At 40.6% G+C, this 18,191-nt stretch overlaps 2 protein-coding genes across 2 annotated transcripts; both read right to left on the bottom strand.

Annotated features, from left to right (window-relative positions):
* Positions 1-4,981: 4,981 nt before the first annotated feature.
* On the bottom strand, positions 4,982-7,756 carry si:dkeyp-72e1.6 (transmembrane protein 238-like). The gene has a single exon (XM_066642992.1). The coding sequence runs from the start codon at positions 7,721-7,723 to the stop codon at positions 7,286-7,288; it is 438 nt and encodes a 145-aa protein (XP_066499089.1). The 5' UTR covers positions 7,724-7,756; the 3' UTR covers positions 4,982-7,285.
* Positions 7,757-7,945: 189 nt separating this feature from the next.
* mpv17l (MPV17 mitochondrial membrane protein like) lies at positions 7,946-18,151 on the bottom strand. Its single transcript, XM_066642990.1, has 5 exons — positions 18,104-18,151; positions 16,556-17,455; positions 14,305-14,375; positions 13,570-13,599; positions 7,946-12,940 (listed from the first exon to the last, which is right to left on the bottom strand). The coding sequence occupies exons 2-5, from the start codon at positions 16,857-16,859 to the stop codon at positions 12,755-12,757; spliced, it is 591 nt and encodes a 196-aa protein (XP_066499087.1). The 5' UTR covers positions 16,860-17,455; positions 18,104-18,151; the 3' UTR covers positions 7,946-12,754.
* Between the last annotated feature and the right edge of the window lie 40 nt (positions 18,152-18,191).

The following is an 18,191-nucleotide window of genomic DNA, read 5'->3' as shown; positions in this document are numbered from 1 at the left end:
GGGTGTATTCCCGCCTTGCACCCAATGATTCCAGGTAGGCTCTGGACCCATCGCGACCCTGAACTGGATAAGCGGTTACAGATAATGAATGAATGAATGAATGTATTATGATAGTATTAGTATTTAGTTTATTTCAGTGTTCAAAATGAATACAGTAAAAATAATTTGCTTAAAAAAGAAAACAATGATAATGATAACGCATGTTCAATTAATAGACATGACATTCAAAACAAAACAAATACAAACCGAAAAGGCATAAGCTCAAGCATTAGCTTATTGTGCCTAACCTTTTGCTTAGCTAATTAACAGTGCATTTACTTCTGTATTTAGATGATACAAAACAACCACAGAAACAAAATCAACATTCCACAATTTTTTAAAAATATAATAATGATCATTCCTTGGTTTTATAAGTGCTTAGCATCTTATTTTTGAGCATTTTTTAAACTGAGCTACACATTTTTTGTTCTTTATCAAAACTATTCCACAAATTAACCCACTTGAAAAATATAGCATTCATTCATCCATCCATCCATCCATCCATTTTCCACTGCTTATCAGAGTCCGGGTCGCGGGTGAAGCAGTCAGAGTAAAGAAACCCAGTGTAAATAATACCATAAGATTTTATTTCGACTGCATTTTGTTATTTATTGTTCTTTTATTTTGACATCGTTAAATCGAAAGTAGTTCGTCAGGCGCGCAGCGGTTCCGAGCGCGGAGATTCGGTTTGGAGAGACACTAATAAAAGAGAGAGAGAAGAGAGAACAGTAAGAGAGAGAAACATTGCCATTCTACAACTGGTCAAGGGCGTACACGGTAAAACAATGCTGCTTTGTTTTGTACTAAACTTTCTTTGATGACACGCATATTGATTTGCGATGTGAAATGTTAATTTGCATAACAATCGTATGTTGTAGTATGAGCTAGCCTGCACTGGGCTGTGGGCACATTAGCACACACTTCCCATATAATGCTGGTTGTTACTCTTTGGGAAATTCTGTTCTGTGATTATTCAATAAGAGTTTATCTTTCACATGGTTGGCTTGTTAAGCTAACAGTGTTTTGTCTAAAACCTGAATCCTTATGCATGGCTATTGCATAGAACAGTATATTTGAATGTGTGGAAATTATCTGACTGTTATGAAAGAATTTATTGAAATATTAATTTCATTTCAGTTTTCACGGTGTTCTATGAAGACGAGTTTGTAAGGAGGAATAAAATAACTTCATTAACATCAGTATGAAGCGTGGACTCAATGATTGACCAGGAAGTAGTTACACCCAGACCTCCCTTTCCCCAGCCACTGTTTCCAGCTCCTCCGTGGGTATACCGAGGTGTTCCTAGGCCTGTTGAGACATGTAGTTTCTCCAGCGTGTTCTTGGTCTTCCCCGGGGCCTCCTCCCTGTTGGACATGCCCGGAACACCTTACCAGGAAGGCGTCCAGGAGGCATCCGGACCAGATGCCCGAACCACCTCAAATGGCTCCTCTTGACATGGAGGAGCAGCGGCTCCACTCCGAGTCTCTCCCGGATGTCCGAGCTCTTAACCCTGTCTCTAAGGGAGAGTCCAGACACCCTGCAGAGCAAACTCATTTCAGCCGCTTGTACCCGCGATCTCATTCTTTCGGTCACTACCCAAAGCTCATGACCATAGGTAGATTGAACAGTAAATAGAGAGCTTTGCTTTTCTGCTCAGCTCTCTCTTCACCACAACGGACCGGTACAGAGCCTGCATTACTGCTGACGCTGCACTGATCTGCCTGTCAATTTCCCGCTCCATCTTTCCCTCACTTGTGAACAAGACCTCGAGGTATTTGAACTCCTCCACTTGAGGCAGGATCTCACTTCCAACCTTGAGAGAGCACTCCACCCTTTTCCGACTGACTACCATGGACTCAGATTTGGAGGTGCTGATTCTCATCCCTACCGCTTCACACTCAGCTGCAAACTGGTCCAGCAAGAGCTGGAGGTCCCGGCCCGATGAAGCCAACAAGACCATATCACCTGCAAAAAGCAGACATGGAATCCTGAGACCACCAAACCAGACACCTTCCACTACTTGCAGAGAAATTCCATAAAAATTATGAACAGAACCAGTGACAACAGGCAGCCCTGACGGAGTCCAACTTTGACATGAAACCAGTACCCCATACTCCCAGAGCACCCCCCACAGAATATCCCGAGGGACACGGTTGAATGCCTTCTCCAGATCCACAAAACACACATAGACTGGTTGAGCAAACTCCCATGCACCCTCCAGGATCCTAGCGAGGGTAAAAAGCTGGTCCTGTGTTCCACGACCGGGGCAGAATTTTTCCTTCTGGATCTGAGGTTCAACTATCAGTTGGACTCTCTTCTCCAGTACCCCCACATAGACCTTACTGGGGAGGCTGAGGAGTGTGATCCCCCTATAGTTCCCCTTCTTAAACAGGGGAACCACCACCCTAGTCTGCAAGTCTAGAGGCACTGCCCCCAATGTCCACACAATGTTGCAAAGACGTGTTAGCCTGGACAGCCCCACAACATCCAGAGCCTTGAGGAACCCGGGGCGGACCTCATCCACCCCTGGGGCCCTACCGCCAAGGAGTTTTCTTACTACCTCAGCCACTTCAGGCCCAGTGATAGACAAGCCCTCCCCGGGATCCCCAAACTCTACTTCCTCTGTGGAAGACGTGCTGGTGGGATTGAGAAGATTCTCAAAATATTCTTTCCACCGCCTAACGACATCCCCAGTGGAGGTCAACTACTCCCCACCCCCACCATATACAATTTTGGTGGAAAACTGCTTTCCCCTCCTGAGTTGCCTGATGGTTTGCCAGAATCTTCTCGGAGCCTACCAAAAGTCGTTTTCTATGTCCTTATCGAACTCCTCCCACACCTGAGTTTTTGCCTCAGCAACAGCCGAAGCCACAAGCCACTTGGCTCTTATCTGCCAGTTGCCTCCGGAGTCCCCTGAACCAACCAGGCTTGATAGGACACTTTCTTCAGCTTGACAGCCTCCCTCACCCAGGGTGTCCACCACTGAGTCTGGGGATTGCCACCACGACAGGCACCGACAACCTTGCAGCCACAGCTCCGTTCAGCTGCCTCAACAATGGAGGTCCGGAACATGGTCCATTCGAACTCAATGTCACCGGTCTCCTCCGGGATGCAGTCGAAGCTCTGCTGGATGTGGGAGATGAAGATCTTTCTGACAGGTTCCTCCCCCAAATGTTCCCTGCCTTGTCTATCCAGCATCCTCCCCCACCATCTGATCCAACTCACCACTAGGTGGTGATCAGTTGACAGCTCAGTACCTCTTCACCCAAGTGTCCAGAACATATGGCCACAGGTCTGATGATACGACTATAAAGTCGATCATCGAAATGTGACCTAGAGTATCCTGATGCCAGGTGTACTTACGGACACCTTTATGCTCGAACATGGTGTTCATTATGGATAAACCGTGACAGGCACAGAAATCCAATAACTGAACACAACTCGGGTTCAGATCAGCGGGGCCGTTCCTCCCAGTCACACCCCTCCAGGTCTCACTGTCATTGCCCATGTGAGTGTTGAAGTCCCCCAACAGAACAATGGAGTCCTCAGAATGGGTACTCTCCAGCACCTCCTCTAGGGTCCCCAGGAAGGCCAGGTACTCTGACCTGCTGTTCGGTGCATAAGCACAAACAACCGTCAGAGCCCTTTCCCCAACCCAGGGAAATTCACCTCTCATCCACTGGGGTAAACCCCAACGTACAGGAGCTAAGCCAGGGGGCTATGAGTGAGCCCGCTCCTACCTTACGCCTCTCACCCTGGGCAACTCCAGAGTGAAAGAGCATCCAGCCCCTCTCAAGGAGATTGGTTGCAGAGCCCATACTGTGTGTTGAGGTGAGCCCAACTATATCTAGCTGGTACCTCTCAACCTTGCGCACCAGCTCAGGCTCTTTTCCCACCAGAGGTTAAATTCCATGTTCCAAGAGCCAGATTCAGTAACAGAGGATCAGAACGCCAGGGTCCTCGCCCTCGGCTGCCAACCGATCCACAATGCACTAGACCCTGATTACTACCTCTCCCACAGGTGGTGCAGGTGGTGAGCCCATGGGAGAGTGGACCCATGTTGCTCCTTCGGGCTGAGCCCGGCCGGACCCAATGAGTAAAAGTCTGACCACCAGGTGCTTGCCAAGGAGCCCCTCCCCCAGACCTGGTTCCAGGGTGGGGCCCCGGTAACCATACTCTGGGCAAGGGAAGCTGTGTCTCTGTTGTTATTCTCTTCATCTGGGTCTTTATGGATCACTCTTTGTCTGGCCCATCACCTAGGACCAATTTGCCTTGGGAGACCCTACCAGGGGCTATTGCCCCCAACAACATAGCTGCTAGGCTCACGCAGGCATGCAAACCCCTCCACCTCGTTAAGGTGGTGAACCAGAGAGGGGAAAATATAAATGTTTTTATATTGTCTTTGCTCTCATACCTGTTGCCCTGATTTCTTATTTGCTCTCTTTAATTTCAAACAATTTCTGAACAGAATTGGAGTAAATTGTATTGGGCTTTGTACTATTTGTGCAGTATTAAAGTTAACTAGATCAGTGGTTCTCAAACTTTTTTATTATTATTATTATTATTTTTCTAACACTTTGTGGATATTAAGTGCCACTGAGCCCACCCCTTCATTAGTTTTCATGATTTTATGTTACTTATTTGTACATATTGAAAATCTGTCACAAACGTAACTCTTGAGCCACGAATATGCTACTCCTCTAATACCAAATCTCTTCAGTTTGTTCAATAATGGGTCATGATCAATTGTATCATATGCCTTTTTAAGTTTATAAATAACCCACAGTATGTTGTAGACTTCCCTTTAACATGCAGCACCTAATACTCCACCAGTCCTTCCTAAATGTATAGGAACAAACACAAGATAAAAGGTCATCCTTTTGTAATATTATTCACTGTCCAGAGGTTGTATTCATTACAGAGACAAGAAAATAGAGGAAGTTTTAACATTTCAGACCAGCCCATAAATCATTCTAAAACACGGATATACAAAAATACCTTTCTTTTTATTCATTATTTTACATATCATCCAAGGTAAGTACTCAGGTTTGACAATTATGTGCAGTGCCTATAAGTATGGGAATACATAACTGTGAAAAACAAATGCACATACACAGCCTGGATTCTGTTATGAGAATACAATGTATATTCACTTCCAGCTTTTCTAGAGGAGGAAACAATATTTTTAACTTAAGTTAACATAACAAGTTAAATAAAAACATCTGAGTGGTTTTGGGCTGGCTCTTCCATTTTACATACATTTACACAAAATGTTAATGGTCACAGGCTTTTCTATATTATTAAACAATTTCTATGCTTTTTAATCAAAAAACAAATAAACAAATAAACAAACAAACAAAAAAACCTGAATCTCAAACAAATGCATATTCATTTTCCTGAAAACATTTGCCTCCATTTTACATGAAAGATATATTGTAAGACATGAAGAAGGTATTGTAGGAGGTAATATATTATTTTTGAACAGATCTTGAACCAGGTCATCAATACTCTATATATAAGTAATTACTATTTTTATTTCTGATTTTCTCAGCCCTGAGTAACACTATTAAAAATAGCTCAAATCACTGTCAAATTAAAGATGCCAACAAAATGTAAACAAATAAGCATAAACTGCAAAAAGACAAAAATAGGTTACATTTAATTGAAAACTAAATTTAAAACATAATGAACAACAAAACAAACTCACTAATTCTAATACAAAATTAGAATTTTCTTAATAGATCCATTTACTTCAGTATTATGTGTGTCATATACTATTTTTTATTTAAATGTTTGGAAAAAAAGCTGTGCTTGTCTAATTAGCATTAAAGCCATTTCCATTAGATTTTTTTCGTAAGGAAATCTTTAGTACAATGGCGTAAATGATTAACAGAATGATAAGGAGTGTAAATAATGTTCTCATTTCTCTGAAGACCAACGTACTTCCTCAATTCCTCAGCCTGGCTGAAGTATAAAAACTATATGTACTATGGAAACAAAATAGCCAAAAATATAAAGTTTATTATTAAACATTGAAATATTAATTATGGAGATATTTAAACAATTTGACTTCATACTGGAATTCTCCGTTCCACCTTAAATATTCCAGCTGCTGCACCGCACGGGAAAATGTGAAAAAAAATAATGTGCTGGAGCACAGAGAACATTACTGTATTAAACACTTAGTAAAAGTATACATTTAAAAATTAAAGATACAGGTTCCTATAAAATAAGTACGACTTAGTTAACAATGTTTACCTAAATTTCGAAATTCCAGATCTGAACTCCCAGTTAAAGTGCATATATGGTTCTTTTTTTTCAATAACCTCCTTAAAACAGATTTTTATGCAAATAAACAAAAATTTGGCTTCGAAATAAGCAGAAGTGTGCATTGTGTAAAAGATATGTGGTTATTTTTTTATGTAATCAAAACTTTGGCAAAGTAGGCTAGCTTCATTTTAGAAATTTACATTCCACCTTAAACCGTTCGGCGGTTAGGATGTAACCTATCGCTACATGTATTAAGGTGGAACACAAAATTTGAAACAGAAATATCAGCTTTCTAATTAACGAGGTAACGCAATTTCAGTCTTAAACTAAAAACGGAAACATGCAACTTTACATTAGTTTTAAAGTAAACCATTAATGTTCTTGGAATAATACAGTTTTACAGTTTAAGGTGGAACGAAAACAAACATAAAGCCAGGTTCAGCTCTGTGATAAACAGCTGATAAATTCAGTGAAACAAGGCCTTTAAAATTAAGGTAAACACATGTTTTTTGAATGTGAATGTTTTTAAACATTGATTACCTTCAATATAACAATTTACGGTAAGTCCATTTGTTATGAACAGATTAGCTACAAACTGGCAGTGGATTTCTGCTGGGTGAAACACAAGCTATGTAAGTCTTAATATAAAAACAAATGCATACATTGGTTTTATTATTTGTTTGTTTTGAGAATATTTGCCTGTGTTTTTCTCAAAATTAAATGCCATTGTCAAGAAGAAAATGGCAGTTTGAATCCAGGGAATCTGATTAGAGTCAGACTAAATTCAGAGGTGAAATTAGTAGAGATTCACAGTCCTAGAAGAAAGGTGTACCCTTTATAACTTGTGGACCATACAGCTGCATTATTTGAAACTTCCAGGGTCAAAAAGAGTGCTCCAGTTCAAATTGGATCCTAATGTGAATCTGTTGAGATGCACAGTCCCAGTATTGAGTTACACACCCCTAAAATAGGTGGATCATACAGCTGCAGTATGTGAACCATCCACAGAGTCACAAACAGTACTCAGGTTCTCATCTGTGTTCATGGCCAAAGTGACTGGAGCTCTGTTTCTCTTTCCTCTTGCGGCTCCAGCGTTGCTGTGGTTCCTCCTCAGAGAAGACCTGATCCTGCTGGAGAACCTCCTCAGGACTCCAGTCAGACCTTTATCCTTCTTTAAAAGGCCCACATCATCCTCCAGCTGCTCGGGGGGAACCTCAATGTTTCCAGTGTACCAAAACACCCACCAAATCAGGCTCAAAAAGATAACAATGGCTCCAGCGTATATCAGAAAGTCATAAAAGAATAAATCTGCGAAGACACCCAACAACAGCACCAGCAAACCCAGGGAGTCAAACACCACAGCCAGCCAAAAGGCCCAGGAACAGCGGCCAAGGCCTCCATACACCTCCTCCATGGTGAAAAACAAGCTTCAGCTTCCTTACGTGCTTCCAAGTAACACTCGGGTGCGTGTGAAAGAAAGTCTGTGTGAGTGTGTGTGCAGGTAAGGGCTCAGGTGAGCAGGAGGGAGTGGCATTTAAAGGGGAATGACACTCATGTTTCAGAATGGCTGCACAGTTCAACGGTTGAGAAACAAGGTCATTCCCAGTAGCCTGACATGAGAAATTCCTTTCAGATTTGTTTAAAATAATGGTGATAAGAACCAAGCATATTAAATGTATTTACTATCAACAAAATCTACATCAACTAGGTTTTTACTGAACCAGTTAAGACACAGGAATGAAGCATTTATTTCAGTGCAAGAATTGACTTTCTCCTCCCACAAATCCAAGGTGGAATGCCCTTGAGCAAGTCACCCAACAACCAGCTGCTCTGGGAGTGTCTGTGTGTGTGTATTCACTGGTCCTAATAACTAGTGTGTGTGTGTGTGTGTGTGTGTGTGTTCACTGCTAAACATGCGATAAATAAAGGGGTCAAATCTTGTTGTACTGCAGTACAATGATGATAAAACAGGTTCACGTTTTACACTCTGTTTGTGGTGTGTCAAGAACCTAAAGGTCAGATCAATATACACAATTTATCTCCCATTTAGATTTTTTTCTGGCCACATTTTACTTCACAAAAATCCCAAATGACTCAAAATTCTGTTTCTTTTTGTTACTGTTCCTTTAAATTTAAGCGAGCCTACCACAAGCCTTAAGTAGTGACTGCACACGGGTAAATTACTCCACCTACTGGGCCATAGAGTGTGTGGAAATAGCTTCAGAAATGTCTGACACACGGCTGCGGGGACTCTGAGTCCTTGGTGGGGTCCTCTTTTCAGGTCACTGTCTGTGTGGAGTGTGGGTTTCCTCCCACTGTCCAAACGCACATGTTGGTAGGTGGAGTGACTGTGTGAAAGTGTCCACAAATGTGAGCGTGGACTAGGTGAGTGTATGGCTCTGGACCCACCCCAACCCTGAATGGGTTGAAGTGTTTACAAAAGACAAATAAATATGAATGATATTTACTCATTTTTAAACCAGTACTTGTAATGTTACATGTTGATTTCTTTTATTTACAGAACAGACAATTCTCTAACCAGCCAATCATTTGATATAATATTAAAATGAAATGAAAACAGGCAAATAAAAATGCAAACTGTTTATTAGTGCAAGTCTATAAAATAATTTTAAAAACACAGTTTAAATTAATTTTTATTCGCTGTTTCTTTATAATCACAACAGTCAGCTATGTAACCTGAAGTAAAGGCAACTGTGATTTTATGAGTTGAACAGTATATAGTGAATGTGTAAAGAGAATCTGAAGTTTCTCCTTCATCATTTCAGAGGGAATAATTAGTTTCTCCTGTATCTGTTTGGCTTTATTCCACTGTTATATCAAATGTACCCATAATCCAATGTGAGTAAGCCATGAACAGGGATGTGAAGAGACTGATTGTTGAGAAACTTGGACTCAAATTTCCTTCCATTGGTGGTGAATGGAACCAGACGTCTCTATGTCTCCAGCCAGCATTTTATTCCCTCTCCACCTCCACCACCTATAGAGTCTCTGGAGTGATGATGATGATGATGGAGAACAGTGGATTCGGCTCACCCATTGTGTGTCCTTCACAGCATTCTGCACGTCCCTCTCCACCAGGACTGGGTTTAAACACCACCACCTTCTCCAAACTATGGTCAGACATCAGCCTTTTGTCCCCCCACCGTTTATTGTCCTCACTTTCTGAGAGGAGCTTTTAGAGGAGGACGTCTGGTTCCATTCACTTCCATTGTCCAAAGCTCAGATTCTGGAAGTTTTTCTAGAAACAAAACACTCTCTATCTTTGTGTTTACATCTCAGCCTGAGGATTATGCAGATTATCGTTTACAGTGATGTAAATGATGAAATAAAAGTAAAAATGGCCTCAGTGCATTTAACGAGTAAAGAAAAAGAATCCAGCTTTGAAGGATTTCCTGCTCTAACACAAACGCCATACCTCATCATTAACCCTTAGATGCCTGCATATATTACAGATTTACAAACATATATCATTACATTTATTGTGCTTGTTTCATTATGGATGAGTAGTGTTTTATAATTTTTCTGTTTGGTTTAAGGTCAGAAAAGCTGTGAAATCTTGATGGATTAGGGCTGAATGATTCAGAGAGGATCATCTAATCTAGATATTTCTGACCTATATTTAAATTATGATTTAAATTTCAGGAATTTTCTATAAATATAGCTCCAGGTCTGTATTTATAGCCAAGACCGAGTAGATCAGCCTTTTATTTTGAGCGCTGAATAAAGAGCGCCAGATGGTCAGTTAGTTGGGGTTGTGGTCTTGTCCACAGTGCATTTTATCAAAATGCGATTTTGATAAAAAACAACATTCATCTTTCAGACTTATAATTAAATGTCTTCTCTTCTGCTTTCAAACACAGACTTGGTCTGGAGTGAAGGGTAAAATGCACACTTTCTCTATTCGTTTTAAAGAGTTACAGGCCAGGAATATTACAGCATGATTTTTAAATATTCACTTGATTACAGTAATTTAGAACAGAAATCATTTCACACAGTGTATTACATTTTAAATGAATATCGATAATGAAACATGGGTCCATTTCAACAATTTCCAGCAACAGAACCAAGAATATTCATGATTTAACCTTCTGTCACTTCAATAATACGAACTAGACCCTTACAAAAAAAAGGTAATGACTACCAGTGTACACCACATTATCAACAAAGAACAAACATCTCCAAACACAAAGTCTCAGAAATGGTAAATATAAATATAAACACATAATGTTGTACGATGTATAAGGTATTTAGGTTCAGTGGCAGTCTAATGAAATGAAAAATAATTCAAGTCAGTGAATGGTTTCTGATCTTTAAAATAACTAAATACACCATAATTCACACAAACATTAACAACACCCAGGAAACAAAGCAGTTTGTGCGTAGCGTCCAAACACTTCTGACAACAGGACAGAGTCTCGTTCAGTAGTGCAACCGCCCTCAACAGGGATCTCGGGGACTCTCAGCCCAAACATAGATGTATTAATTAATAATAATAATTTTCATTACAGAAGCAGAAATGTTTAAATGATTTACAGGAAGCTTCAATACATTAATACAAAACTAAAAGGTGAAATATCAGGCCATTCCTTAGTTTCACACGGGAGCTACGAGGCTAATGTAGCTAACACACAATGGGAGCTTATACTCCACCAATTAGCATCACACAAAGGTCTCAGAGTGCAGAGAGGTTCAGTCCGCTCTGATATTCTTGGTTCTGTGGTTTCTGACACAGTATCACACACTGCTCTTTATAAACATGGTCTAAAGGTTAAAGAAGTCAGCTTGGGACTGAAAGGTCACAGGTTCAGTCCCCTGATCAGGCAGGAAAAATGGGGGAAGAGGAGTGAAGAACTGCACAGTCTTCTCCTTCAACATCCATGGCTGACACACACTTGAACAAGGCGTCTAACCTCCTACTGCCTCCTGGTAACTGAGGTACCTGCCTACTACTCTGTGTGTGCATGTGTGTAGCATCCTGAAGCCTTAGGTTTGTCAGTAGTTTATTCCATGTTCATAGGTAACAGTGTGAGATACCACTGTGTCAGAAACCACCGAACGATTTCAGTAGAAACTGAACGGCTCCACACTGTGAATTAGTTTCTAGCTACATTAGCCAAGTCAAACTTTATTTCTAAAGCACATTTTACAAGAACAGAGTCCTGCCAAAGTCATGTAGCATTTAAAACAACAGAAACAGTAGCCTTGTAGCTCTGGTTTTAAAATAAAAACACGACTCTTGGGAAACAGTAAAAAACTGCATAATTTCATTTGTAGCTGAACTTACTCTTTGAATAGATATGTAAGGTTTTTTAAGGTGATTTTTAAAAGTGCTGAAATGTCAGTGGTTCTCATGTTTTCAGGTGGAGAATTACAGAAATTTAAACTGATTATTTAATCTCTGAAAATAACCTAGTATCTCTTAAAACACTATGTTTCAGGAAAAAGGAACAGAGGGAGTTAATAAAACTAGATTTAATTCTATGTCATTCCGAATGGTTTCTATTGGTCCATTTGTTATGACGTGTTTGACACAGTGTCCTAATTTTATAGAAGCGGCTTGGAATGGGACGGAGAAGCCACTGGGTCGATTCCCTCGATCAGCATGGAAAATGGGGTGGAGGGAGTGAAGGAAATGTACTTATCCACGGCTTAGTGCCCTTGAGAATGGCACCTAACCCCAGTATGTGTTTTCACTACAATTAATCCGTGAAAATGCAGAGGCACAATTTCGTTGCACTTCTGTGCAATGACAATAAAATCCTATTTGTTATTATTATTTTTTTTTTGTCTCAGTGACAGATGGTGTTTTAAATTATTTTAAAAAATGCATTTATAAGGGTTCTCTCAGAACATGTCTTTTCTCACAATTTTTTTTTTTTGCCCAACCTATATTTTCATATATTCATGTATTAAAAGTGCTAATGTTTTTCAGAGCTTTGAAAAGCACAAAGCCTTGAATCTCCAAACAAGGAACAGAAAGATATTCTTAAACTATTGGAATTTAATTTAATTATATAAATACATTAAATAAATATGATTTTGTTCACTTGAGGCTACAACTTGGACAGAGTGGCAGAGTGTCTAACATGGAGATACAGGGTTCTGCACCAGTGATAACTCTGCTGATCATCTACGTTTGATATAAGAGAGTGAAACCCTGGATAATTCGACGTGTGGCTAATCTCTCTTTTCAAAATTCAGAGATAATGTGAAGTGACGTCAAAATGGAGATATAAGGTTTTGTTCTGACAGAGAAGACATGGTCTGTGTTCATCTACAGGTAGCTGCTCACCTGGCTTTAAGGAAGGGGGACTGAACTAAACATTAAACTGCACTGGAGGGGTCAGTGAATTTTGTTTGGAGAGAGAATGCAGTGGACGTAAAGGCACAGCTGTAGTTTGGGGTTCTTTGTGCTGCTGGGGTTTTATTTCTCCTTGTTGGTTTTGCGAGTCAGGAGCTGTTTCTTTGGGGCCAAAATCCAGGCCAGAGCCACAGCTGCAGTCCCATCGCCATTCTGCTGTGAGAAACACAGGAACGTGGCCCAGAGGAATGCGGAACACCCCATAAACGCAGTACGGAGGTAGAGAGGCATCAGCACGAAGTTCAGAAACTGAGCCGAGGAAACAGAGAGGCTCAGAGTGAGTTCACTGTAAACAACAGCTCAGTGAATTATGGAATAGACTTTACAGTATTTAAAAATTATGACAGATAAACATAGCCCTAGCTTTAAATCTGGGTTCAAGGTCAGACAAATATGCTGCATGTGTAAAAATTAAAGGATATTTAAAGTTGTTTTCACTATAAATAAAACCTAAATATTTCTATATAATTAAACATTTTTTTTTTTACTTTGCTCTTTATTTTTCTCTATAAAGTGCATCACACATGAGATTCTTTCATTCATTCATGTATTATCTGTAACCACTTATCCAGTTCAGGGTTGCGGTGCTGCCCATCACACATGAAATGAAAAATGTAATTAATTAGCTGTAATTGCCTGCATGGTCCACAGAATGGGTCCCCCATACAAGGGCAGCCATGTTTAAAATAGTTTAAGCACATAAACATGTTCAGGCCAGCAGGTGTCAGTGTAATGCTTGATTTGATTTTCATTATTTACAGTGTAGTGTTCAGACTCAGCTGAAATATGGGAGAGTATAAAAAGTGTGTTCACGTAGTTTACAAAATGTTTATGACGTGTGTGTGTGTGTATTTTTTACAGAGCGAGGAAAGCAGTACCTGCATAAACGGCCAGTACATGAGTCCAGTCTGAAATTGAAAAACACAGAAAGACAATTAAAACACATAAGCTGAGCAGAGATATGACATATGAGACATTTTCATGACAGTTATATTTTTTTTAAAACTATGAGGTACTTTGATTTACAAAGCTTTTTAAACAATCTGCAAAATCTTTCCAGGAGAAGGAAAAATATTAATATTAATTCTAGACCATTTCTGTTGGTACTTTCTATAAAAATATGTATGACGCTTTAGCATACACCTGTAATCAATCAGCCACTTTTCACCCTGTTCTTCAGCGCTCAGAACCCCCACAGAGCAGGTGTGATGTGGTGGTGGATCATTCTCAGAGCTGCAGTGACACTGACGTCGTGGTGGTGTGTTAATGTATGTTGTGCTGGTACGAGTGGATCAGACACAGCATTGACACCACTGTACCACCTTCTGTCCATTTAAAGAGTAAAGAGCAGCTGTATTTTCACTTTAGCCCAAAATTCATATGTGAAATAATCAGAAAAAATGTATCACAATATCAATAACACTTGGTCATATCGGCTGCCTCTGGGAGCGGTTTGGTGACTGTGTCAGAGCAGGAGAGGAGCAAAACTGGAGCTGCCCTCTGAGTTAAATGAATTACACTGGCTCTGAGCCTGGGCTGCAGCACTGATGTAAAGTAGGTTAATCACTGGGCAGCAGCACTATTCATCTGCTCCTATCGTCTATAGATCCTACCTTATATGTGTTAAAGAATTTCTCCCTCCAGTCCTCAAAGATATCCTTCTTCCCCTCCACAAAACTCACTCCTGAGAAAAGAGAATAGCATCCTCCGTTCAGCTCAAAGAACCAACCACAACTAAGCAGCCAACTATTTTTATAAATGTGGTCAATTATTATTATTATTATTATTATTATTATTATTATTATTATTATTATTATTATGTTTATCTGTTAAATGCAGTTCACGTGATACTCATTAATTATCTGTAAGCACTTATCCAGTCCAGGGTCGCAGTGGGTTGGAAGCCTACCCAGAATCACTGGAGGCAAGGCAGGAACACACCCTGGACCCTGGAGGGAACGCCTGTCCATGGCAGAGTGAGACACACTCACACATTCACTCTTAGACTCACATCTATGGACACTGTACACTGTATTTATGTAAAATGGAATTTAAATTCGTTTCCCAAAATTCCCCATAAGCCACTGTGTGATCTGTAAAGAAAGTGACGGAGAGTGGACTCTTTCCAGTGGAGGTGAATGGAGCCAGGCGTCCCCACGTCTCCAACACACAACCAGCATTTTATTCCCACTCCACCTCCACCAGCACCTCCACTGTCTACATAGTCCCCGTGGAGTGATGATGATAGAGAACAGGACATACTAAATAACTCTCTGTCTCTCACAGTGTCCTGCACATCCCTTTCCACCAGGACTGGGTTTAAACACCATCACCTTCTACATTAGCCTTGTGTCCTCCACCATTTACTGTCCTCACTTTCAGATTTTCAGATTCCTTTCACTTCCACTGTAGTGGAAAAAATTTAATTAAGTAAAATTAAATTTAAAAAAATTAAACTGATGTCCCCACATCGTTTACTGTCCTCACTTTCTGTGAGGGTTTTTTAGAAGAGGACATCTGATTCCTTTCACTTCCACTGTAGTGGAAAAAAAATAATTTAAGTAAAATTAAATTTAAAAAATTAAACTGATGTCCCCACATCGTTTACTGTCCTCACGTTCTGTAAAAAGTGTTTAGAAGAGGACTTCTGGTTCCATTCACCTTCACTGTCCACTGTTGCACTCTGAATCAAACCTGCTCTCCACACTCCACTTTGTTTACATTTTAAACATTTAACTATTTGGAGAAAGTTAAGGGTGTGGTTGCCTGGTATTTCTGGGTTTCAAATGAGGACTCTGAATTCTCTGACCCTAAAGTCTATATGTAAGTGTGTGTGTGTTTATTTCCTATCATTTATACACCTTATAAATTTTGTTTTCACCATTTGGTGTGAAGTCCATTGTGTCAGTGGGACCTCTAAGAACCAGAACTAAGACCCAACAGTGGCCCTTCTTCTGCTGTGATACAGAACAATGTAGCAGAGCTACAAGGAGAAACACAGCCCTGGTCTAGTTCTGAAACCTGACTGATCTCCAGAAAGACTTGATCGTCATCCCCAGAGGGGAGGGGAAAATCAGGTGGACGACTACAACCAGTTTCTCCAGCTCTGCTTAAAGGAATACGCCTGCATTTTCCTTTTCCTGTATCTCATGGTCACTTTCACGGACAAGTTTCCCTGAATTCCCCTGAGAAGAACACAAAACATGTTGACCCAAAACACACTTAAAATGGTGGCTTCTACTGAAAGTGTGTGTGAAGTCAATGAATTTTTGTGTTCTGTATAATACAATAAATAGACAATGAATCAGTGGTAAAGAGCAGGATTTTTAAAAAAGCCAGGGTTAGGATTAAGGTCTAAGAGTTAGGGCTAGGCTCTGTGTATTAGGGTTAAGGTTAGGGTTAGGGTCTAGGAGTCAGAAATATGATGAAGTTTAGAGTTAGGGTTTAAAAGTTTTGGGTGGAGTCTAGCACTCAAAGAATTAAAGACATAAGGTATGTTTTAAGGTTAGAGTTTAAAGCTCAAAGAAAATATTAGGGTTAATGTCTAATGGGCACAGTAAGGATTAGGATGTCATGGTCAGGGCTGAGGTTAATGAATAGGGGTCAGGGTTATGATTTAGATCTATGGTTCTAGAGTTCCAGATTAGGATCTAGGTGTCAGGGCTAAGGTCAGAGAAAGAATTAGGGTTAGAGCCAGGGGTCAAGCATAAGGTTAATGTGTAGGGGTCGACGTTATGATTAAGGTTACAATTAGGGTGTATGAGTTAAAATCAGAGACCATGGTCAAGGTTAAATTTAAAGTCTAGATGTCCCAGCTAGGGTCTAGGGATCAGGGTTAGGGTTAAGACCAAGAGATCATGCCACCTGTGTAGAAGACACTTGTTGCTAGAGGTGATGCAAAGCTCTGGTCCAGAGCCAACTTTCGGAGAACCATTCCCAAAGATCTGCCTGGAAAACGGCGCTCCAGAGCTTGGAGCCAAAAGTAGTTGAAGTTTCCGTGGAAGCTGAGGGCCACAATGGCCACGTTCCTGGTGTGTTTCCAGTCGATGTGCTCGGAGTGAGCCAAACACTGGTGCGCCAGATCCCCTCCTGCAAACAAGCATCCGTACAGGGTCACGTTGGTTATCCAAGGGAAGACTTTTGCCTTCTGGAAAAGGGATTTTCTCATCCTCTTGGGCTATTCTGGCACAATAGGTGCGAGCATGGGCAGGATTAGGTGTAGGTCTTTGACCTCTTCTTACAACAGGTCACATAAGACAATGATGACTTCTTGTGTGTAGGCTTTGTCCCTTACAGTCCATCGACTTTGAATGTAACAAATTAAATTAGTTCCATTAATCCATTTTAAAAGTCATTAGAATTTTATCAGAGAAGGTGTCCTACACTGTCCAGTAGGTAACTTTTCCTGTGATTTTGATAATTCAGATAAGTTTTCTTCCTTTAAACCAGGTCAAAGAGAGGCTGAAGATGTTTTATCCGTGTAGTAGTTAGATAAAAAGCCTCTGGCTGGTCCTCCATCAGCAGTTTCCCGGTGCTTCGTCAGGAGCTCAATAAATCCTGTTTAATCTGCCCGTTTGCCCGAGTTACAGACGTTAAACACCGGATCAGCTGATATTTAAATATTACGGATGGACCTCGCACTGCGAGCAGCGCTGAAACTAATCCGTTCATGTGTTTGTAGATCTAATGTCAGTATGCACATGCGCAGTTCTGGATCTCGCCTGGCCACCTCGGTCTTCAGTTACAGTGAAGAGTATGTACTGCCTATATTAAAGTAAACAAATAACGACATAATGACGAGGACATCAACATTCAACACTATAAACACCACCTGCTTCCTTATTTCTACACTCAGTGAAAAGTTTAAAATTACCTCTTTGTTTCTACACTCACTGTCCACTGGTTTGCCCCACAGGAGCATTTTGTAGTTCTGCAATTAAAGACTGCCGTCTCTTATTTGGTGTAGATGTAAAGTCAGAGACAAAAGCTTGCTGCAGAGTTTGTGTTGGTCATCCTTCTGCAGTGGACACAGGACATTGACAACAGAACGCTGACCACAGGACACTGTCAGCAGAATATTTTTGGTTGGTGGACTATTCTCAGTCCAGCAGTAACACTGGGGTTTAAAATTCCAGCAGCACTGCCGTGTCTGATCCACCACCCGAATCATACCTACACTGTGGGGGTCCTGACCATTGAGGGAAAGAGTGAAAGTGGGCTAAAAGTATGCAGAGCAACAAATGGACTAAAGTCTGTCATTCTAGAACTACAAAGTGCTCCTGTGTGGTCTGTGGAGCTGGTTCGACAGTGAGTGTAAAAATAAAACAGGTTTTAATGTTTTGTCTGCTGTTTATTTGCTGTATTTAATACTCGTTCATTATTTTTATTTTATTATGTTATATTATTATTTACCTGTTTTATCACATTTTATCTTCTTTTTTTTCGAAAAGGTGACTTTAATTCTTTCAGTGAAATGCAAACCGCCGCGGTTGCCATGGTG

The sequence above is a fragment of the Hoplias malabaricus genome, chromosome 13 (assembly GCF_029633855.1).
Source record: "Hoplias malabaricus isolate fHopMal1 chromosome 13, fHopMal1.hap1, whole genome shotgun sequence".
Classification (NCBI taxonomy): Eukaryota; Metazoa; Chordata; class Actinopteri; order Characiformes; family Erythrinidae; genus Hoplias; species Hoplias malabaricus.
Note: the sequence above shows the minus strand (reverse complement) of the source record. Positions and strands in the feature narration are given on the sequence as shown.